We start from the raw sequence: 25,267 nt of genomic DNA, 5'->3' as shown, positions 1-25,267 counted from the left end.
CCAATTTAACTGAAGGGTCGATAATGTAATAGCAGTGGCGTTTATGGTAACGCCGCTAGTTTATGCCAGGGGATGGCAACGATAAAGTGGCGGCATTTCGAGAAACGCTGTTAATATTAATTATTGTGGCGGCATTTCATGAAATGCCGCTAAATTGATCCAAACGCCACTAATAAGATTTACAAATACCGGCGTTTGCGCAAACGCCGAAACAATGAAAATAGCGACCCTCCATTACCGGCGGACCGTTGCGCCGTTAGAAAAACGCCGCTAATTCATTCGCGGCGTTTTTTTTTATAGTTGCCGGCGTATAACCAACGCCGGCAAATTTGCTTTTTTTTGTAGTGTCGGTAACTTTCAAGCTAATAAAAATCTCAATATAATTTCATCCACTTCAAAAACATATCAATATTGTTTCTGCGAGAAACCGACTTGTGATTTATATATCACATTTTCAGATTAGAAGTTTTAGGCATTTTATATCATTTATATAAATATCCACTAATATTCAACAAGCATCACCTCTTTAGGTGTTTGGACTATGAGTCCATATGTATCACATTTTACTAGTGATATCAATTCTGCAGGAATTGTCTGCGAGAAACTAACTCGTGATTTATATATCACATTTTCATTTCCTTTATATAAATACCTACTGATATTCAACAAGTATCACCTCTTTAGGTGTTTGGATTAAAAGTCTCTATGCATCATATTTTACTAGTGATATCAATTCTGCAGGAATTGTTTCTTTCAAATTTGGCCAATATTTTTACGTTGGTATTCTTCGACGGTTCTTGATTCACTTTCATCATTACTTTTGGTAATGTCAATTGCCATCTTATATGGAAATACGTTGTATCGAGAAAAGTATTGAGATCTCGTTATTTTCAGGTACCTGTTCCTCTTCGAGGGAAGACATTTCATGAAAAATCTCTTCAGGAGGCACTCTTCAGGAGATTTATACTCTTCAAGAGTTTATATGGGAGAATTTTATACAGAAAATTTAGATGGATCTTATTGCTTGTTTTGTGGGTACAGCCTCTTCAAGAGTACCGAATTATTTGTGCTTTTCTCTTTCAAGATGCTTTATCTTTTGTATCAATAGGTCTCATATGTTTTTAGACATGTCTTATGTTCATTAGACTGCTAAATTTCTTAATTGTCCTACGGGGACTTCAATCCTCGCTGAGATTTTAGCAGCTAAAATATGAGACATTTTTATCTTATTACATCCATAAATTAATTATCATCTGAATTTCCAGTTCACCTATGATAATCAAGATAACATCGAATTATTTCATTTTATTTGCTTCTAGCAAATTTTTCTTTCCACTCCTGGTGGTAAGACTTTATAATAAAAGAATCTTCTGGTTCTTTTATGGACGTCCATATGAAAATCATTCGACTTATCGTAATTGATTTTGGATGATTTGGATAATCATGAAAAGATACAAATATTTTGAATCATATCACTTTTGATGCATCATAATATTTGATTCAATAATTATATAATATCATCTGAAAGAGAAAGCTAGTAGTTAACAAAAAACTCATTATTTTGCTCAGCCACTAGAAGACCAGATATAAATTTAGAATATATTGTGAACTTTTGCACTCGATATTGCTACTTAGGAGCATACTCGATATTGCTACTTCAGGAGCACATTCGAGATATTTATTTAAACATATATTCTTTAGTGGCTTTTCTCTATACAATTTCAATTATGCAATTTCAGGTGCATTAATCATAATGAGCATCTGTTGTCAAAAGAGTTTTGAAACAGATGTACAAAATGAGGATCAAATGATGCTTGCTGATTGGGTGTATGACTACTATAAAGAGAGGAAACTGGATCTCTCATTGGAGAATGATGAGGAAGCGATGTCTGACATTAAGAGAGTAGAGAGATATGTGATGATTGCAATATGGTGCATTCAGGAGGATCCATCACTAAGGCCAACAATGAAGAAAGTCATACAGACGATGGAAGGAGCTGTTGAAGTGCCAGTTCCTCCAGATCCATCCTCATTTATTAGTTCAATCTAGATTTATTCAAACATGAATTACTTACCCAGCTGTTCAATTCTCTAAGCATATTTAGACGTTGTCAGTACTATCAGTGTGGCAAGTTGAATAATATCAAGAAACGGTGTACTCTGTATGATAGTTGTATGCAATAGGAAAAAAGATTTACTATATAAAAATTTTCACAGTTAATAATATTAGCATAGTAATATGTTCATCATAAAACACTGAGTGATGAAAGATGAGTGGAGATACCAAAGGTGTAACGCCCCGATCCCGTAGGGGTCAGAGGGTTACTTCCTATCACTTAACCTCATATTTCAACAGTATAATGACAAACTCCAAATTCCCAATATCATATAGAAATTGTGATTCAAACTAATTTCCTCAATATAATTAATTTTTTAAAATACTAAGTCATCATAATACAATAAAATTTCTTAATAAACTTCGCCAATACTCATATAGAAATTCTCCATGCTAAACCCACCATTCAAAAATCATTTCACCCGATGCTTCATATTCTGACCCTCGGCTGATATATCCAACTATCTGAAAAATGTTGTGGAAATAAGGGATGAGTTATCAACAACTCAGTAAGAAAAGCACATATACTAGTGTGTACAACATGAGCCTTTTCATAAAGTTTTATATGCAGGTAACAGAAACATTTTATTTTCGCGTGCAAATCTCAAAACATGTTATCAGGAAAGAAAAACAGAACGACATTTCAATCTTTTCATTTTCAGAATAGAACAACTGTTCATATTCAAAAACACTTTGGCATAACATAACTGACCATTCTCATCTTATCATATCATATCGTATCGTATCATATCATATACCATGTTTAATCCCCATGGTAGGGTTGTGCTATCCCATGTGGCCAAACCAAGTAGTATCATATTATAAAACTTTCCATTTTTCAATATCGGAGCCCCAAGTGTGCACACATGAAAGAACACATAAAGGAACACTTTGCTTCCAAAGTGGGTGCACTCATATAATATCATATCATATTGGTACCAAACATATTACATGAACCAGTATCATCATATCAGAACCATATTCAGAGTCAGAATAATAACAAAGACGTATGCCAAATGTTTTTCATATTCATATCATATCAAATCACCTGTGGAGCATATTCATATCATTTTCAAATGATCAATAATAGATCCAAAACATTTCATATCACATAAACAAAAATCTCAAATATCATAGTCACTCTTTTTCACATTTCAGAACATGTCAAATATTGCTCATGTCTACACTTTTCATGTCAAAAAGCATTTTCTCTTTCATATTGATTTCATGGGTGAATGCAAAACATATAATTGAGGTTGTTTTCACATATTTTTTTCAAAACATAACATGCACATTTTTACAAACCAACCTTAGTTCATTTCTTTTCCAGCAAATCTAGCATAGGAACTCCGCTTACCTGGACTTTTTAACTTTTCTGAATATTTCCACAATCAAGCTGAATGAAAACCAATCGACACCTATACGAAATACTAAACGTTACTAAACTTCTAAAAAGACTGTTAACACTCTCCATCTACTTAAGAATCATACTACGGACATAGTTTTGATAACTATCTAATTATCAGAAATCTAATAAATACTATTATCATTAAAAATAATCTTAACTTATTATAATATAATTTTTTATCAAAATATGGCGAAAAAACTTAAATTCATTTCGAAAATTAGCTTAGTCATATTTAAAACTCATATCTCCATAGACTATTATTAAAACGATAATTTAATCCTACTAACATATAATGTAGTAGGAAATCATAAATTTCTTAAACAATAGTTGTTCATAAAATATATTTAATAATACTTATATTAAAAATCATCGTAAAATACTAATCATATCTAATTTAAAACTATCCAAGATTTATTCCATATAATAGGCTTAAAGTGTTTAAAAGTAAAAGTTTAAACACTTACAATTTACTACCAAAAATCAAATTATAAAAATATTAGCTATAAACTTAATTTCACATAATATAAATGTGAAATCAGTACATTTAAAAAAATTAATATAATTTTTGAAACAAGGTACAATGAGGCTACCACTGGCAGTAGATAAAATTAGTTAGTCCAAAATATGATATCTATTGTAGATTAAAAAATAAGGGTAAAAACGTAAGCACGTATTTATTCTAACAATTAAAAGGCATGCAAGAGTTTTACGTAAAATGTAAAACCAATGGGCTATGCGACGGCGAACTCACCAAGAGAATGGCCAAGGACGACGGAAGTGGAGTCTAGACAAGATTGACGGTGTATGGCTTGGCTAGAGAGAGAGAGAGAGAGAGAGAGAGAGAGAGAGAAATCGAGAGAAAGAGGGAGAGGGAGTTACAGACCACATTACTTGGGGGGTTGCAGTCCGACCAAGGAGTCTTGCTTCGTGATCTGCGGTGGATGCACTTGTGGGTTCACATTTGGGCTACAACACACGGATGGCAAAGGACTGGGCTGCTTGTATGGAGCAGTGATCGAAGGAAAACATGCTCTATTTTTGGCAAGTGAAAACAGAGGCATCAAAGCATGCGATGGTGGCTATGGCTTTGTGTGGCCTGGGCAGTGGGTGGGTCGACGGTGGCAAACGGCCAATGAAAGAAGAAGAAACAACAGCACCGTGCGATGGAGGTTGAGTTTATGGGGCTTCCAAGCTCGCCTAAGAGCGGCAGCTAACAGGTTTGAGAACCATAGAGCTCGAACTCAACGTGAAGGTTGCGATGGGTTGGAAGATGCGGGCTTGCGATGTGGGGTGGTTAGTTTGTTACCAACGATGGGGAAAATGTTGGGAATATAAACTTCCCAAATTCACCTCCCATAGGATCTACCATTTGCAAGAATAACAAGAAAATAGAGAAATAATAACAACATAAGATTTTACGTGAAAAGCTCCTAAACCGGAGAAAAACCACCAGATCAGAGAAGAAAATCCACTATGTGAAAAATTGTTACAATTATATAATTTTTCTCCTTACCCCCAATACACCCACAAAACTTTCTCCACTAGCAAAAGTTTAAATCACACCTCTTTCCATTTTACAAAAAAGGCCAACAGAGGAATTTTACTAGAGTCAAAAGTTTCTAGTTAAACTTCTGACTGGTGCACTTTACCAAGGAGCCTAAACCTCCTTTTATAAGTGTTGGGGCCTTACTCCTTTTCATTTTCCACTCATGTGGGACAAATACAAAGGTGCAAAAAACCCAACAATCTCTACTTTGCGACTTTGACTAGTCCCATAGTCAAACTCTACCTCAATGAAGATCTTCATAGCTTCCGCTATCATGCTCCACATAAAAGCATACACACTCAGAATAAACCAATTCCAAGTATTTCACTTTGGCCCATGTCGAAAACAACCTTACTGAAAATTATGGTGTAACTTTCATGTTTGGCTTTCCTAGAAGTTCATCAACCATTGACATGAATTTCCACCACACACCCTGCATCAATGCCTGCGTGCAAACTTGAGGACCTACTAACATTAACACATCCTCTATCATTATAATTTTGGGAATTAGTGGCATGCCATGAGGATGTATATGTCCCTTTTCAAAAGATATCTTCTTCTATGGAGAGAGACGCAACATTAGCTTCATTACAAGTATCTCCATTTACTGACTTGGAGCCTCTTGCTGAACCAGCTCAAACTCTTGGACAATTTTTCTTGACGTGCTCAGATTGTCCACACCCCTAGCAGATTGCTTTCTTCTTCATGGAGTTCTTCATCTTCCCATTTCCAGCTGCTATCATTACTAAGTTCTTAGGTGGACCATTACTTCCACTACCTAGTCTTCTCTCTTCAGAAAAAAGTTTACTAGTAACCTCTGAAAAAATTATTTTCTCATTCTCATGTATCAAAATAGGCTTCATATGCTCATAGGAAGGTGGAAGAGACCAGATGAGCCTCAAGGCTTGATCCTCATCATCAATTTTAACTCCAATAGATACCAGCTCAAAGACAATGCCATTGAGAACACTTAAATGGTCTGAAATAATCATACCTTCACTCATCCGTAGTGTATGAAACTACTCCTTCAGGTACACCCGATTCAAGATACCCTTCGTCTGATACAACTCTTCAAGCTTTTTCCATAGTTCCTTTGCCTTAGAAATTCCATGCACATTTACAAGAACATTCTTGGCCAGACACAGACGTATCGCACTTGCTACTCTCAAATCTAAATCCACTCAATCTTCATCGCTTATTACAGGTCTGCTCTTTGTTTTACCAATCACAGTAGTACCATTGCTGACTTTAGGGGTTGGTCTACCCTTCAACACCTTGTGTAATTCTGATTGAATCAAATATCCTTGACTTGTACTTGTCACAAGCCAAATTTGATTTTTCCATCAAATTTCTCCATCTCAAATCTAATAAGATTTGAAGCCCTACTTCCTGACATTATTTTGATGAATTTATCGTAGAAATGAAAAGTACCTCACTAAGTAAGTTCCTACCTAGGAAAGATTGGAGGATTACAGTGAATACGCTTAAAATTTCCAATCTCCTAGACAGAACCTCCTTAGACAGTACGTATCCACATTACCACACCAAAACTCCACTCCTACCAAAAGAACTTAGCTCTGATACCAATGTTGGGAATATGAACTTCCCAAATTCATCTCCCTCAGGATCTACCATTTGTAGGAATAAGAAGAAAATAGAGAAATAATAACAATACAAGATTTTACATGAAAAACTTCTAAACTGAAGAAAAATCACCAGACCTGAGAAGAAAATTCACTATGTGAAAAATTGTTACAATCACACAATTTTTCTCCTCACCCCAAATAAACCCTCAAAACTTTCTGCACTAGCAAAACTTTAACTTACACCTCTTTCCCTTTTACAAAAAAGTCCAACAGAGGAATTTCACTAGAGTCAAACTTTTGATTGGTACACTTTACCAAGGAGCCTAAGCCTCCTTTTATAAGCCTTGGGGCCTTACTCCTTTTCATTTTCCACCCATGTGGGACAAATACAGAGGAGCAAAAAACCCAACAGAAAGCAGGTGCTCTGTTTTCTTGTTAAGAAATAGAGGTTGTTGGTGTTTTGGAAAGGCCCAGCAGTGGTGGTGCTGCGTTTCGCATTGGCTAGGCAGTGAGCTGACACACAGTGGTTTAGTAAAGAGGAGTTACGGTGGGGGTGTTGTGAAGGAGCATGGGAGATGGTGGTGGAAGGAGGTTTGTGTTTCCTTTCGAGTGGATGAAAACTGGGCTGCAGCATGGAGTTGGACAGGGTGGTTCTCCGTCATGAACAGGGCTGAAAAATTGAGGGGCACGAGGAGATTTCCTTACTCTGTTTTGGGGTGCAAAACAGAGGTTCACTTTTTTGGCGATGGCCAACAGCAGGATGCTATGCAGAGATGACGGCAACGAGGGAAGGCTAAGTGCTTGGGCAGTTTCTCTTTGCATGAAATAATAAATGAGTATGTTAAGAAAACCCTAGAGAGGGAAAGGGGAAACACTGCCATGAGGGAGTGGAAATTGTCGCAGGTGGGAGGGAAAAACATGATAAGAAAATAGAGATTCTTACCTAAACAGCGTAGTTCACCCAAAGGGCTGAAATTTTCGCAGCCTGGGCCAAGTTATGGGCCTAGGTATTACAAAAGGAGTGTTTACCCTTTTTCTAGAATAACTAGAGAAGGGTTGGTTCCTGTTTTAGTTCCTGTTTTGGGATATGTTGGTTTGGGGATTAAACCAAATCATGTGACTACCACTTAACTCTTACCTGCATGGGAACGAGCATTAATTGATTACATGAGTGCCCTCACCTTTTTGTTTTGATGTATATGTTCTCTGAGTAGTATATTCCTCTTAACATGGACATATATTAAAGAGTTTTGCTATAGAAATCAGTTGGGTTTTCTCATTGGGGTAGGATAACTCTTTCTGAAACCCAGGGGATCTTTAACAAAGTTCTTGATCTTATAATTCATTCAAAGTGTAGAAGGACACTAGATGCTTCAATGCTCATATCTCATGGGACGCAAATTCTTCTTAGTAGAATATCTGACATGGATGATTTCAATATCTATTGACATGATCCTGTGTTGCTCATATGTGTGATGTTTCAACACAAATGATGCAGATTCTCCATCTTTTTTACTTCTATCATTTATTGATGCCTTCTTCTTTTGCTTTCTTTTGTTCATTTTTTTAAGGAATCTTAGGTTTTCTGGTCCTTTGGGCCATTGTTTTAGGCTCACCTGATATTAAACTCTAGAGTTTCTAGTAGTAATCTTGGCCTCCCAATATTTTAAATAAACGTTAACGAGAAATTGAGATACAGTTTTTGGATGTACAACGCGTGAAGACTACACATGTTTGATTTTGAGCGGCGCATGCTTGTCACATCTTGCATGTCGTTAGGGGAGACTCAGTCGCCAGTAAGTATAAGTAATCTTGCCCTTAAAATGGGTAAGAGGTGAAGTCTGGTCTTGTACATGAGCAGTGCGAAAAGAAGTCTCTTGAGTCGAATATTCAAAAATTCACAAGGTTTGACGAATTATTAGACCCTTCCAACCATAAACTTTTCTATTAATTTGTTGAGGTGTGGATTAATGATTCCACCACAATTTATTTTTGTTCTCGAACTATTATTTCAATTCAAAAGAACTTTAGACCCTCCATTTACAAACATAATGACGTACGGGCTGGATGTTATTTCAACAATCCGCATCCACACAGTGATCTAATGACAACTATGTCTTTATAGTCTTTCCATCAGTCATATTGATTTTGTGGTTTGATAAGTGTTAAAGTCTACTTGAATAAATATTATAAAAATAAGTTTATATATTGACGTGATCAAATATAATATATTATATTTATTTTATAATAATAATAAATTTATAATTTAATAAATTACATTAATTTATGTCCGTTTATAAATTTATATAAAAAAAATCTATAGATAAACGTTCTTCTTTGTGTATTTTTTTAATTTTTTTTTAGATTGCTTTTAGTTATGGCCAATTGATTGATCCAATATGTGAAAGTTTTCTAAAATAATGTATAAAAAATAGCCAATCGGTCACTCCAACCATTGCGTGGGGTAAAAGGCGAACGATTGCCAATTTATTGAAGAGATTTGAAAAGAAAGGAGGAGATAAAGAGGGCAGTACTGGCCCACCCGCGCCCCGAACTTGGGTTTATGAGACAATTCTTTTGTTTTATCAATAATTAAGTTTTTTCTCTTTATTGGGCATGATCAGTATCCTTCTGCTTACTTGATTAGCAAATTGTCTTTTGTAAGAAACACTTGGCAACATCGTAACTATTCATTTATGTTCTATTTGAAATGGAAGGACAAGATTAATTAAAACAAATTAGGCATCCTAGTCCCCCCTCAGTAGGTCATGTCTATGGAATGCAGCTAGCTTAAAAAAATATTTTAACTATAAAAAAATTATATAAAATTAAAAAATAAAAAAAAAATTATTTCTTATTTGAATTAGATAGGCTAAACTTGGTTGTTGAGACTGAAGACTTTGACCCTACTTTCTAGCATTGGGTTAATGTTGGATTGTCAAGTAGGACAAAGTAAAGGAAATGTACCGCAGGTCTTTTCTCTCTCATTTGATAATATAAGATAAATGATATTTACAGTCATGAATTGAGTAAGTGTTATATAATTATTTTTAAAAAAATTAATAAATATGAGATTTACATGAAAAAAAATTAATTTTTTAATAATAAGCCCAACTTTTTTTTTTTCAAAACGATTGTTCGATACTTGTGCACTCCACAACTTTACGTAACATTATCCTAATATAATTCTTCTATATATTAAAAGTCATCTTCCTATGGTTGATGAATTGCTAAAACTATAAATATGTTACTATCTTTTAATATTTATAAATTGTAACCTTTTTTTAAATCTAGGATTAAGTAACGCTAGATATTCCATTAAAAAAAAAAAATAATGTTAGATATAGTTTTAAGGCATGTAAGTTCCCGCAATCTCTTAAAAAAAGTGAGATTTACTATTAAAAAATAATTTTTTAATTTACTTATATAGATTCTAGTTTGATAACAACTTTCAAGAAATATATGAATTTACATATTTTAAACCTGTAAATATTATTTTTGATATAGCATTACGATGACAGTATTTGAATTTCATTTATAAAGATTGGACAGTTCGCTTACATGCTTCAATCATCAAATTTATAAGCGGTAATATTATTTTTCTAAGACTATTTATTTACGAAGAAGAAAATAAAGATAGATTTGGAATATATTATTTGTAATATTATTTTTCTAAAATATGAATTTTTGAAAAGATCAGTAGTACAAAATTTCATTTTGAAAGAATATTTTTTAGAATATTGAGGAATTAGGAAAATGATGATGCTTTAGGATTATGAAATTTTATGTTTTTGAGGAATTAAAATAGGTTAAGGTTGGCATTTCAGGTTTAAGAATCAATATATAAATTCGATTGAGATTTAAGAAAGTTAAGCTTGACTATTTTATAGGTGGTGATCGGATTTTTGTCGGTACTATTATAAGGAAGATTTAGAGAGTCTAAAAAGTCCAGGTAAGTGGGGTTCTTATGCTAGACTTTGCATAAAAGGAAAAATGAACTGAGGTTGATTTCGAAATTGTGCACGATATGTTTTGAAAACAAAATGTGAAAAACAACCGCAGTTATGTATTTCTGCATTACTCATGAAATCTATATGAAATAGAAAAATATTTTCTGGCATGACTGATATAGACATAAGCAATATTTGACACAATTCTGAAATGTGTAAAAGAGCAAATATGATATATGAGAAATTTGTACATGTTATATGAAAATTTTTTGGATTTGTTTTGATCATTTGGAAAATATATGAATATGTTCAACATGTGGTTTGATATAATATGCATTTGAAAAATTTTTAGCATGACTTATCTATTTTTATTCTAATTTTGATTCAAATTCAGGTTCTAATATGAAATGATATGGCCCTGCCACGGGAAAGAATAGTCGTAATATGATATGATACGATATAAAACGATATGATATGAAATGATATGATAAGATAAAAAAAAGATGTGTAGTTTTGAATATGAATAAAAAGTCTTTGATATGATATAACAGTTGGTATTAGAGCAAAGTCAATGATGGTGGTAAGCAGAGGCAGTGGTAGAGTCCCGTTTGTGATTCCCTCATGTGATTCCCACCTGATGATTCTTGATGCCCAGGAGCTGTAAGGATGGTGATAAGCAGGGACGGTGATAAGCAGGGACGGTGGTAGAGTTCCGCCTGTAATTCTCGCCTATAGTGCTTTGATAAGTACTCTCTATAGTTGGTCTTTGAATATGAACAAAGGGTTTTGAATATGAATAGTTGGTTTTTATTATGAAAAGATTGAAAAATAGCTCTGATTTTTCTAATAATACATTTTTAGATGTGCATATGAAGATGAAATGTTTTGTTTCTGCATACTGAATTTTCTGAGAATGCTCATGGTTACACACTAGTATATGTGTTATATTTACTAAGTTGTTGATAACTCATCTTTTATCTCCATAATATTTTTCAGATAATTTTGGATATTTCAGCTAAAGATCAGATTATGAAGCGTTGGGTGAGATGATTTAAGAATGATGGTTTAAGTTTAGAGAGTTTCTATATATGTATTGGCGAAGTTTATTAAGAAATTTTATTGTGTTCTGATGACTTAGAATTTTAGAAAATTTATTATATTGAGGAAATTAGTTTGAATTAAAATTTCTTTATGATATTGGGAATTTAGAGTCTAAAATTACATATATTGTTGAAATGTGGGTTTAAGTGATAGAAAGTAACTCTCCGACTCTTGAGAAAATACCCACACAAAGAAGATGGCTACTTACGGCCTCTTAGAGATGACCAAACAGAGTTGGTGACCCATGAAAATACCCGCACAGATCCACTTAAAGACTTGAAGATCTCTGTTTTGAACTATAAATCGACAAGAAGACCAAACCACAAATCTTTTGTGAGCATGAAGACCACGAGTTTGAGAAGTAGACAACGTCACGATGCTTAATGTGTGAGCATGAAGACCGCTGAAAAGTTTTCACACTAATAAGAAGCAGGAAGACCATGAACTCTGTTTTCTTTAGCTTTTTTGAATTTTTGCTTTATTTTTAAAAAAATAGCTGACGTGACATCAACTGACCCCACAGGGACTGTAGCTGGTGACTATACCTTGCTAACAATATGAAGTCTATTTTTGTAGGCTTTTCTTGCTAACTCCATTTGGGAGATGGCAAATTGAAATATGTTTGGTGGTTTGTGTGGCTTGTAATTTTGTGTTTTGTAATGTAAGATTCTTTTATTTTTTTAGTTGCATTTAGTTGAAAGATAAATAGTTGTATTATATATAAAAAAATATATATATATGTTTTTAAATTACAATAGAATATAGGCTTCTAGATTTTTTTTTTTTTTTTTTAAAAAAAGCTTTGAAGACTTATAGAATATAAGCTTCTAAATTACAATTAAAATTCTTTTAATAATAAAGACTTCGTTAAAAAAAAAAAAAAAAAAAAAAAAAAAAAAAAAAAAAAAAAAAAAAAAAAACCCGGGTACAGGTCAAAACCCAAATTCCGTGTTGTAAAAAATCCGGATACATCCGGATTCCAGCCCGTGTTATAACCTGTGTATATCCGGGCCAGAATCTAGCCCGGATTTGCAATCTGAGTTCTAGGCCGGATATACCTGAATATCCGATCCGAAACCCGGTTCAATAGCCTTATTTAAAGTTGTTTTCGTCAGATCAGTTTCTGGACTCCAGAGGTGAGGACTGGACCTCATTTCTTTTCCCCATCTTTTCTTTTTCTCTTTTTCTTTTTCTCCTTTTTCTTTATTTTTCTCCTTTTTTTTTTCTTTTCTCTTTTTCTTTTTTTTTTCTTCTCTTTTTCCTTCAGTTTTTCTCTCCCCCTACACGCGTCTCTCTCTCCTCCATTTTCGCCGTATTCTTCACCCGTCGTTTGCCGGCGCCGTAACCTTCACCACCCACCCAGATTTTTTCTCCTCCAATCGATGATCATCCCTATCAAATTTCACCTCCATCCGTACCGCTGTTAGCCCCACCAATCCGCATGATTTTTGAGCCGTTTTGCTGCCGTTGTTCCACCTCTAGCTACCACCTCTTCACCACTTCATCACCGACCTCTTGCCGTCCTAAACTACCCATTTTCAGCTCCGATCCATCGCTGGAGCAGCCCCCATGACCTCACTTTCTATTTTAGAATTTTTGGCCTTCCACCACCATTTTTGCCGCCACCCACGGCCAACCCTCACTTCCACTAGCTTCATAAACATCTGTAAGTCATTCCCTATCAATCTCAAGTCTTGGTTCGTCCCCATTTAAAAGTGAGTATTTTAAAAACGGATAACGAGTTAGCCGGCGATGAAGAAATCGTTGTCAAATAAATTGCCAGCGATTTCTCAAATGCTGGGATATAAATTTCAAAACAGTAATATATATGCCGGTGTTTGAGAAATCGCTGCAAATATATTTGACAGCGATTTCTTCATTGCCGGTAACTCGTTATCCGTTTTTAAATTCGTTATCCGGTGATGAATAAATCACCGGCTAATAAATTGCCAGCGATTTCTCAAACACCGGCATATATATTACCGTTTTGAAATTTATATCCCGGAGTTTGAGAAATCGCTGGCAATTTATTAGCCAGCGATTTCTAAAACACTAGCAAAACTTTATCCGTTTTTAAAACTATATGCCGACGATAAATAAATCGCTGGAAAATAATTCTACGGCGATTTCTCAAACGCCGGCCTTTAAATTACCGTTTTATAATTTAGTTCCCGGCGATGAAGAAATCGCCGTATAATTAGGTTCCAGTGATTTTTAAATCGCCGGCATCTAGTTTTAACTTTTTGAAATTATATTCCGGCGATTATGAAATCGCTGCGAAAAATCACACATTACACGACGATTTTGGCAATTCACGGCAGTATAGAAGAAATGGCTGAATAGTACTGGCGATTATCCAGCGAGTCTATAATCGCTGGGATAGGGATTTAGCAGTGATTTTTATATTTTTCCCGGCGATTAAAGTACTTTCTGTTGTAGTGTCAAGCCGTTAAAGACCTCCTTAATTAGGCAACACATATTTTTCACGCTACATGCACGGTAAGAAAATGAAGAACCCTTTTTTGTTTATTTTTCTTTTCATCTCATTTGTGCCGTGTAGCAGTTTTTTCTATCCAAACATATTATATTTTATCTTAAAATTTTAAAAATATTTACTTAAATAAATAGTAATGAACAGAGAAAACTAACAATAAATAGTATATGAACAGTAAATAAACAATGAGTAAACAGTGTGTGAATAGCATAAAAGTGCGTGCATAGTATACAATTTGGCTAAAAATTAAAATAGTAGCATCCACACTATTTTCAAATCTCAAAAATTAAAAACTATCTCATCTCATCTCATCTCATCTTATTATCTAAACATATATATTTTTTTTTAAATTATTTCATCTTATCTTAATTAAAAAAATTTATTACTATTAAAAATATATTATCTCAACTCATTTGAATTTTATATTCAAACGAGGCCTAAATGCTAAGTATATTGTCATCGCAACTACCTGGACCATTCATATCCATACACCCAATAATTATTTTATTCAATCGGCACATTTATGTTCACACATTACTTGCTAGACTTCTTCCAAACAATTCTGAGTTTTGAAAATGCACGTAATTGAGTTAATAGACCTTTGGAGTACCATGCAGTGCCTGTGGTCCACTTCTTGCGAAAATTCTTGAATCTTGAATGCCCCAAAATGCACGCATGCTTACGTGGTGTCTAAACTATTAGAATTGAGATATTTAACATATTCAATTTTTTTTTTCATCTTAATTATAACATTGTTCACGTTATGTATGTTATTTATTTATTTATTTATTTTTTAAAGTAGCACTACAGTCATTGAGAATTCCTACCAGAGTCTCAATATTTTTCTTAAAAACAAAAATGATAGTGGGAATGTGTAATATTTTAATTACCGAGAGACCACTAAAATGTACCTATTCGACCCAACGTTTCTAATAATCGCATCAATATACTACTTTTAAGAAATGGTTTTCATATCCCATTCTTATGGTTATGTTCTTACTAATATTGCAATTTAATGATATCTATCTCTTCACACCACAATTTTGAAAAAATAAAATAAAAGGATTTTAAAAAAATAAATTTCTAAAATTAATGTAAATATATGCGATACCTTAAATTTATTTTATAAGTTGATATAATATTATGACAAATTACTATCAATTTACAATAATTCATTTTCGGGCATATATACCTTTCTTGTCATGCATTTCTCAGGATCTTTTGTTGAAATACAGAACAAATTGTCAACACGTGGGCGTTGGAAACGACATGTCTTGCCAGGTCGCTAGTCAAATCTTTGAACACTCTTAAAAACATTGAAACATTCAAACGAAATTTGTCGGAGTTTTATTAGATACAAACACAATCGTGTATTAATCTTTGTACAAATAATAATTTATTTATACTTAAAATTTAAATTAACACTATTTTTAATAAAATCTATTTTTTTATCAATCACATCATATTGATACATAGATTAATACACAATTATAATTACAACTATATTTTTCCAATTTCCCGACATGGTATCGTGTTTGAGTTTGATTTCTTTCTATGGTTGGAACTTGGAAGGGAACTAACTTATTGTCCAGTATATCTTTCAATTGTTATTAATCCGTCTAACTAATCATCTCCTGAAAAATACACACTTGATCATACCATGGCTTTTGCATTGCCAAATCCTCTCCCCAGCTCGTTGCTGCTTCTTCTGTTGATGATGGCATGTTCTACCTCAGCTCAAACTTACAGAAACCACTCCTTAGGCTCATCCTTGACAGCTCAGGACGACGATTCTTCCTGGGCATCGCCTAACGGTCACTTTTCTTTTGGCTTCCGACGGATTGAAAATGGAGGTTATCTACTAGCCATCTGGTTCAGCCAAATACCAAAACTAACCATTGTCTGGTCAGCCAATGGAGATGATCTAGCGCCAAGAGGATCCAAAGTTGAGCTTACGACAGACGGCCAATTTGAGCTCAAGGACCCAGAAGGAAAAAAGATATGGGGAGCTGATGTAGCGCTTTCAGGTGTTGCCTATGCAGCCATGCTTGACAGCGGAAACTTGGTGCTGGCAACCCAGAATTCTGAGTATTTGTGGGAGAGTTTTAAATTTCCAACTGATACAATATTACCCACAAACACTATTGATCTGGGCGGAAAACTTGTTGCACGTTACTCGGAAACGAATTACTCAAACGGAAGATTCCAGTTCTCACTGCAATCGGATGGAAGTTTTGTGCTTCAAACTATAGATTTTCCATTGGACTCTGCTAATTCTGTTTATTGGTCAAGCGAAACCGGGCAGAGTGGTTTTCAGGTTGTATTCAACCAGTCTGGTTCTATATACGTTGCAGCAAAAGACGGAAGCATACTTAAGACGATATCACCGATTACCAAATCTACGCAAGACTTTTATCAGAGAGCGATTCTTGAATATGATGGAGTTTTTAGGCATTATGCATACCCAAAACGCCTTAATATTTCGTCCATGAGTAATCCTCCGGATTGGACCCCTTCGTCGAACTTCATCCCTATTAATATCTGCAGAGCCATAACGCAAGATACAGGCGGTGGAGCTTGTGGTTTCAACAGCTACTGCAAATTAGGAGATGATCAAAGACCTCGTTGCATATGCCCCGAAGGATACGCTTCCATTGATCCAGATGATGAAAGGAAAGGATGTAAAGCAAACTTTATCCAACAAAGTTGTAATGAATCATTGCCGGGAAAGGATCATTTTTACATTCAACCTATGCTAAATATAAATTGGCCCCGATCTGATTATGAACATTTTCAAGGCCAAACTGAGGATTGGTGCGGGAATGCTTGCTTGGGTGATTGTTTTTGCGCTCTTGCCATTTATGGAAGCAACGGAGTGTGCTGGAAGAAGAAATTTCCACTCTCGAATGGAAGGCTGGATCCCAGAGAGGGAGCGAAGGCCCTGATCAAAATACGGAAAGATGATTCAACTTTCAAGCCTTCAGGTGCAGATTCTAAGAAGAAAGATCGTTCAACTCTGATCCTTGTTGGATCGGTGCTCTTAGGCAGCTCAGTATTTTTCAACCTACTCTTTCTGTTGGCGGCCTTTCTGGCTGTCTTTCGCTTCGATTATTTTAAGCCAAAGGTCGTTCAAAGATACCCAGTGATGCCAGGCATGAACTTGCGAAGTTTCACCTATGAGGAACTAAAAAAAGCTACAAATGGATTCAAGGAAGAGCTGGGGCATGGTGCTTTTGCAATAGTTTATAAAGGGGCCGTAGAATCTGATCGTGGCAAGCCTGTTGCAGTTAAAAAGTTGAACAATATCGTGACACAAGGCGATCTGGAGTTCAAAGCAGAAGTGAGTGCTATTGGCAGAACAAATCACAAAAATTTGGTACAACTGCTTGGTTTCAGTAATGAGGGGCAGCACAGGCTTATTGTATATGAATTCATGAGCCGTGGTTCTCTAGCAAACTTCCTCTTTGGAGGATCACGGCCTAACTGGTACCAAAGAATACAAATTGCATTAGGAACTGCAAGAGGGCTCTTGTACTTGCATGAAGAGTGCAGCACCCAGATCATACATTGCGATATCAAGCCACAGAACATCCTTTTGGATGACTCTTTGACACCAAGAATTTCTGACTTTGGATTAGCCAAGCTTTTGAAGACAGACCAGACTCGGACTATGACCGGAATTAGAGGAACCAAAGGGTATGTAGCCCCTGAGTGGTTCAGAAACATGCCCGTCACAGTCAAGGTGGATGTTTACAGCTTTGGAATCTTGCTGCTAGAGATCATCTGCTGCCGGAAGAGTTTTGAAGCAGATGCACAGAATGAGGATCAGATGATACTTGCAGATTGGGTGTATGACTGCTATAAAGAGAGAAAACTGGATCTCTCATTGGGGAATGATGAGGAAGCAATGTCTGACATGAAGAGAGTGGAAAGATATGTGATGATTGCAATATGGTGCATTCAGGAGGATCCATCGCTAAGGCCAACAATGAAGAAAGTCATACAGATGATGGAAGGAACTGTTGAAGTGCCAGTTCCTCCAAATCCATCCTCATTTAATCGTTCAATCTAGATTTAATTCAAACATAAATTACTTTCCCAGTTGTTCAATTCTCTATGCATATCTAGTTGTCAGTACTGTCAGTGTGGCAAGTTGAATAATATCAAGAAATGGGCCGGGTACTCTGTATGATAGTTGTATGCAATAGGAAAAAAGAAGTGCTATATAAAATTTTTCTCAGTTAATAATATTAGCGTAGTAATATGTTCATCATAAAACACAGAATGATCAAAGCAGAGTGGAGATACCAAAGGAGTATTTATCCTTTTTCTAGAATAACTAGAGAAGGGTTGGTTCTTGTTTTAGTTCCTGTTTTGGGATATGTTGGTTTGGGGATTAAACCAAATCATGTGACTGCCATTGAACTCTTCCCTGCATGGGAACGAGCATTAATTGAATACATGAGTGCCCTCTCCTTTTTGCTTTTATGTGTATGTTCTCTGAATAGTAGATTCCTCTTAACATGGACACATGTTCAAGAGTTTAGCCGTAGAAAGTCAGCTGCATTTTCTCATTGGGGCAGGATAACTCTTTCTGAAACTCAGGGGATCTTTCACAAAGTTCTTGATCTTATAAATCATTCAAAGTGTAGAAGGACACTAGATGCTTCAATGCTCATATCTCATGTGATGCAAATTCTTGTTGGTAGAATATCTGACATGGATGATTTCAATATCTATTGACATGATCCTGTGTTGCTCATTTGTGTTTCAACACAAATGATGCAAATTCTCCCTCTTTTTGACTTCTAGCATATATTGATGCCTTCTTCTTTTGTTGTCTTTTGTCCAATTTTTCAAGGAATCTTGAATCTTAGGTTTTCTGGTCCTTTGGGCCATTGTTTTAAGCTCACCCTATATTAAACTCTAGAGTTTCTAGCAATAGGTTTGAAGTCGCTTCCTTCTTCTGCATTGTGTTTTGTTCAGACCATTTCACATCTAGAGTAACACTAGAGATTGTGGGGAGACATGAAAGGGCACCAAATGGTCCAAGCATCTTGTGTTGTGTCTCTATATACATGACATTGTCTCGTCCATCCATTTTGTCTATCTTTCTTTATTTTTTCTTTCTTCTTTTAGGATAAAATGGAGAACCCTTTTGAAATTCCCAATGTACCCCTGTAAAACCACGAAATTGTCTACCAATTTCCTTGAACAAATAGGTTAGATCTCAATTAACAAGATTATGAAAAGAATCAAATACTTTAAAATAAATAATCAAACTTGCAAAACACAACGATTGGTTACGAAGGGAAACCCTTTAAAGAACTCTTTAAAGGTAAAACCCTACGGGGCAGCCAAACCCAGGAAAGTCAATCTTATTATTTGAAGAACAATTACAAGCAATAATCAATTACAAAACCTTTGCAATTCGACTCTCTTACTTGCCTAGACAAACGACCCGTTTGTCTTCTACCGCAGTAGCAGCCAGAACCTCTGGCGATCTTCAAATGTTGACTTCCCTTCTGGAACTCCAGAGGCTGAAATCCAATCAATGTTGCTTCACATTCAAAGCACGATCACACTCAAGAAGATATGAAAAATCCCATGAAAATTCTCAAGTGAATTTTCTCTCCTAAATACTCAGAATCTCCTCTGTAAAATTCGTGGCTTGAAGTCCTTGAAAAGATGCAAAACCGAATCCCCTTTAAATAGAAGATCTGAAAAGAGTTCTAGTTGCAGTAGGACTCTGCTGACGGTTAGCAACAGACGCGAAAACGCGTCCCGACGGACTGCTAACATTTCGAGATAACTTCTTCTGATATAGACTGAATTCTGTTCCGATTTCTTCTGGATAAGTGTACTGCTAACAGAACTCGATTTTGACTTCAGGAACTTATCTAAACAACACCTAAGACTTCTAGATAGACTCAATATTGTTTAGATATAAATCAATACTTATTTTACATTCATCCAAATTTAATTAAATAATGATAAGATAAACCTTATCATTCATTCAAATTTAATCAAATAATGATAAGATAAATCTTATCATTTAGTCATCTAATCCTAGCCAATTTTTGCCTTTACAATCTCCCCCTTTGGCGGATTGGTGACAAAACCAATTTGATGAATGTCTTGGATATACAATCTTCCCTTTGGCGGATCGGTCACAAAATCAACTTGATGAATGTAGTGTGTACCTAAGATAAAAACAACCAGCAGACCAAGATCTCGTGAAAAATATCTTAATACAGTAATGATAAGAAATGACATAGAACATTCCTTGAAACTAGTCCCAATAATAATCAAAGGTTAGATGCAATGTAAACCTACAAAAAGAAGGTGTTCTAGTCATCATCAATAACCATGTTCAATACTTAATTCTCTCCCTCAATATTCTGCTGCTCCCCTTTTTTATTTTCAGCAAATTCATCATCAATAACCATGTTCAATACTTAGTTCTCCCCCTTAATATTCTGCTGCTCCCCTTTTTATTTTCAGCAAATTCATTAAACACCCACTTACTCAAACTCCCCCTAAATTTCACAATATCAAGATATTCCAATTTATTTATCTCCCCCTTTTTGTCACTAATCTGACAAGACACAAAATAGAATAACTCACATGTGTCTCAATTTTTCATGGATTAAATGCACATGATGTGTGAGCATGAATGCATGTTTAAACAATGAGCAAATGATTGAGACAACTTGGTTGAGACAAAAAAACAAACACTTGGTGGGCATTCCATGAAAACCGAATGACAAAGGCTAAGGACCCACTCAAAAACCGTCCTCAATACATGCAAACAAAATGCTCAACTGAGCAACCATAGTGATTTCAACGCAACCCAATCACATATAATGAATAGCCCCTCATAAATCGGCTGAAAAACATATCAACCCTAGAAATTTCAGAAGACCGAAAAACACATAAGCCTTACCTTGATTAGGATGCAAAGATGAGTAGAACTGGATGATCTTCAGAATTTCAAAAGTCTAACTAGTGATATGAGTGAATGAAGGATTTGGTTGGGTCTCAAAAGAGGAAGAAATGTGTGAGAGAGCTGGGCGCCGTGCAAAATAAGAGAGAAAGAGGGTGGGAGATCGGCGCATGTATGAGACACAAGAAGGAAAAACATAAGGCACATAAGTGCCGTGTGCCTAGGCACGTGCCCGAGGAAAAAGAGTCCCACTGGGACTACTGCAACACTAGCATAAGTGACCAAAAAACACAAATTTAGGCTCATATCTCAAACAAACCAAAAAGGCTTCATATTTTTATTTCTGTATTTATTTTATAGAAACCAGAATAAATAGAGATTAGTAAAAATAAAAACAACAAAAAAATTTTTATTTTTAATTTTTTATTTTATATAAAGCAATAGGGCAAGTAACATGCCTAAATGCATCTTAGTTCAAACATAGTGTGACTCACAAAACAAATTCAATAAAGTACACCCTTTTATTTGCAACAATCACTATGGATATTCACTCCTCATAAGATCATCAATGTCAAAGTTCATGTGAGTGTGTGAGTGAGTATACTTATAACAAAGCATTTTTATGAACTCCTTTCTTCAATATCTTTTTTTTTTCCTTTTGATACCTTTATTCATGAAAGATTGCTTCTTATAGATGCTCACAAGAGTTTGTTGCTTCACCTTAAAAGTCAAACTTTATGCTAGGGCCTAGATACATGAGCATCTCCTCCAAACACTAGTTTGCACAATCCCCTTTTTTAAGTCCATTTTTGTTGCTCATCTTTTTCCACAATGATTAGAGCAACGATTCTTTCTATAAGGACTTAAAGAGATAGATCCGTGTAGGGTGTTTGTCTTTTTCCACAATGAATTAACACCGACTTTTTCTATATGGATCACTCTTTGTGTTTGGCAAGAAGAGAGCTCTTTATTGATGTACTAGGTTCAACTAGTATTAGTCAATTCAAGGTATGAACTCTCTCTTTGATGAGCATCTCATTAAATGATGTGAACTTTAATTATAAAAAACATACATATAAGTTTCTCACTGTGCATTGAAAATGAACTTTGCCAAGATAATCCATAGGGTTAGTATACACAAAGTGAATTGCACAAAGTAGAGAGATGCATAGGTTCAGGAATTTATTAAGTAAGAACACAAATGCTCAAACTTTGACATATCAAGCATGCACTTTCCTTAAAGAAAAGTTATGAACCAAACCAGAATTTTTTTTTTATATTATATTTTTCTTATTTAAAACTGAAAAACAGAAACATAAAACAAAACAGAAAAATAAAATGCATGTCCTAGGCTAATGCAATAATATAACGGATGCAAGAACATGCAAGTAATCCTATCCATTAATGTGACATGGCATCCTCTTTGACCACCCATTTTGCTTTAAATTTTGGCCTATTCTTTTTGTCAACATCACTTTGTATGATCTTTTCTTTATTTTGAAAGCAAAAATTTGCTATTTCACCAATTTTGAGATTTAAAAATTTGATTTGTTGACTCATATCACAAACTTGATTCTCTAAACTATTTCCTTTCCTTTTTAGATTTCTTTCACATCCATTTTTCTTCACTTTATTCAAGTTAAAGCAATTTGGTCTTATATGACCAACAACACCACAATAATGACAAATAGGAATAAACCTACCTTTGGACTTACCTTGTTTGGGCTTCTTTGTCATTGATCTATCATGTGAGGCTCTTAAAACATGAGTTGTAGACACGGCCTTCTTTGGAGTTTCCTCATCTTGACTTCCTTTAATAAAAATGATATTTTTTGATGAGGTGGCAGCGGATGATGAGTCTTTAAGTTCCATACCTTGAGAAGTCATATACCCCAAACCCGTGCGATCACAACTAGATTTTTGAATACTCAACATCTCTTCTAATTTTTGTGTTGCTGTTTTTTCTTGAACCTTTTCCAACTCTTTTTCTAATGCAATTTTTTGATCCCTTAATCTTGCTATTTCAATATCAGAAATTTTGAATGCCTCAAACAAATTATTTTTCTCACTCTCCATATTAGTGAATTTCTTGTACAGCTTCTTGTTGAGTTTCTTTAATTTGATCACTTCTTCACACACATCATTGTAAGTTTCTTGTAAACTCAACTCATGATCATCCACAACTAGAGCAACCTCCGAATCACTATTGTCATCATCACTTTCAGATTTTGTTAGCTCAATATCAGAAAAATCATTAACAACAGTAGAAAAAACCACAAAAGTATTGTCATAATCAGATGATGAACTTGAAGTTTCAGATTCTGAACTATCACTAAGTGTGACATTCAATGCTTTTCCTTTACTTTTCTTGAAATTTGGACATTCAATTCTTATATGACCATAACCAGAACATTCATGACATTTTACTTTATCAGATTTTTCTTTATTCCATTTTTCAAAATAATTTTTCTTTGCAGAAAATTCTCTACCTCCTTTTTCCTTTCCACTATACTTTTTATTAAACATGAATTTTTTGAATTTTCTTACTATAAGATCTATATCCTCATTGTTAAGATTTTCTTCATCAGAAAAATTATCTTGATTTTCTTCTATAGTTTTTAAGGCAATAGACTTACCTTTTCTTGCTTGAGGAAGCGAAGATTCATACATTTGCAAAGAACCTACTAATTCTTCTACCTTTATTGCATCAAGATCTTTGCTTTCTTCAATAGCGGTAACTTTGGGTCGAAATCTTTCAGGTAAAGACCTTAGAATCTTCATCACGATCCTTGAATCCTCCACTTTCTCGCCGAGATTAAACCTGGAATTCACAATATCATTCAGTTTAGCATAAAAATCATTAAAATTTTCGTCTTCCAACATTTTAATCTCTTCAAATTTTGAGGTTAGCATTTGCAATTTTGAATTTTTTACTATTCTTGTGCCTTCATGTGTAACCTCCAAAATATCCCAAGTTTCTTTAGCAATCTCACACATGGAGATTCTTTTAAATTCTTCGGAGGATACCGCCATGAAAATAGCGTTAAGTCCTTTGCTATTCAAATTGCAATTGCTAATTTCATCTTTTGTCCAAGCATCTATAGATGTCTCGGGTTTAGTCCATCCTTGTTCAACCAAATGCCATACACGTTCATCCAAAGACTTGAGAAAAGCCCTCATACGAACTTTCCAATAAGCATAGTTTTCCCCATCGAAGTATGGTGGAACGTATAATGACGTCGACATGATCTACAAGGGCACGGATCACACTCGAATGAGTGAACCACGCTCTGATGCCAATTGAAATTCCCAATGTACCCCTGTAAAACCACGAAATTGTCTACCAATTTCCTTGAACAAATAGGTTAGATCTCAATTAACAAGATTATGAAAAGAATCAAATACTTTAAAATAAATAATCAAACTTGCAAAACACAACGATTGGTTACGAAGGGAAACCCTTTAAAGAACTCTTTAAAGGTAAAACCCTACGGGGCAGCCAAACCCAGGAAAGTCAATCTTATTATTTGAAGAACAATTACAAGCAATAATCAATTACAAAACCTTTGCAATTCGACTCTCTTACTTGCCTAGACAAACGACCCGTTTGTCTTCTACCGCAGTAGCAGCCAGAACCTCTGGCGATCTTCAAATGTTGACTTCCCTTCTGGAACTCCAGAGGCTGAAATCCAATCAATGTTGCTTCACATTCAAAGCACGATCACACTCAAGAAGATATGAAAAATCCCATGAAAATTCTCAAGTGAATTTTCTCTCCTAAATACTCAGAATCTCCTCTGTAAAATTCGTGGCTTGAAGTCCTTGAAAAGATGCAAAACCGAATCCCCTTTAAATAGAAGATCTGAAAAGAGTTCTAGTTGCAGTAGGACTCTGCTGACGGTTAGCAACAGACGCGAAAACGCGTCCCGACGGACTGCTAACATTTCGAGATAACTTCTTCTGATATAGACTGAATTCTGTTCCAATTTCTTCTGGATAAGTGTACTGCTAACAGAACTCGATTTTGACTTCAGGAACTTATCTAAACAACACCTAAGACTTCTAGATAGACTCAATATTGTTTAGATATAAATCAATACTTATTTTACATTCATCCAAA

At 34.9% G+C, this 25,267-nt stretch overlaps 1 protein-coding gene across 1 annotated transcript; it reads left to right on the top strand.

Moving 5' to 3' along the window:
• Nucleotides 1-15,765: 15,765 nt before the first annotated feature.
• Nucleotides 15,766-18,689, top strand: LOC122294022 (G-type lectin S-receptor-like serine/threonine-protein kinase LECRK3). Its single transcript, XM_043102490.1, has one exon. The coding sequence runs from the start codon at nt 15,862-15,864 to the stop codon at nt 18,271-18,273; it is 2,412 nt and encodes an 803-aa protein (XP_042958424.1). The 5' UTR covers nt 15,766-15,861; the 3' UTR covers nt 18,274-18,689.
• The last annotated feature ends 6,578 nt before the right edge of the window (nt 18,690-25,267 follow it).

The sequence above is a fragment of the Carya illinoinensis genome, chromosome 14 (genome assembly GCF_018687715.1).
Source record: "Carya illinoinensis cultivar Pawnee chromosome 14, C.illinoinensisPawnee_v1, whole genome shotgun sequence".
Taxonomy (NCBI): Eukaryota; Viridiplantae; Streptophyta; class Magnoliopsida; order Fagales; family Juglandaceae; genus Carya; species Carya illinoinensis.
The sequence above is the reverse complement of the archived record's forward strand: the minus strand, read 5'-3'. Positions and strand labels throughout refer to the sequence as shown.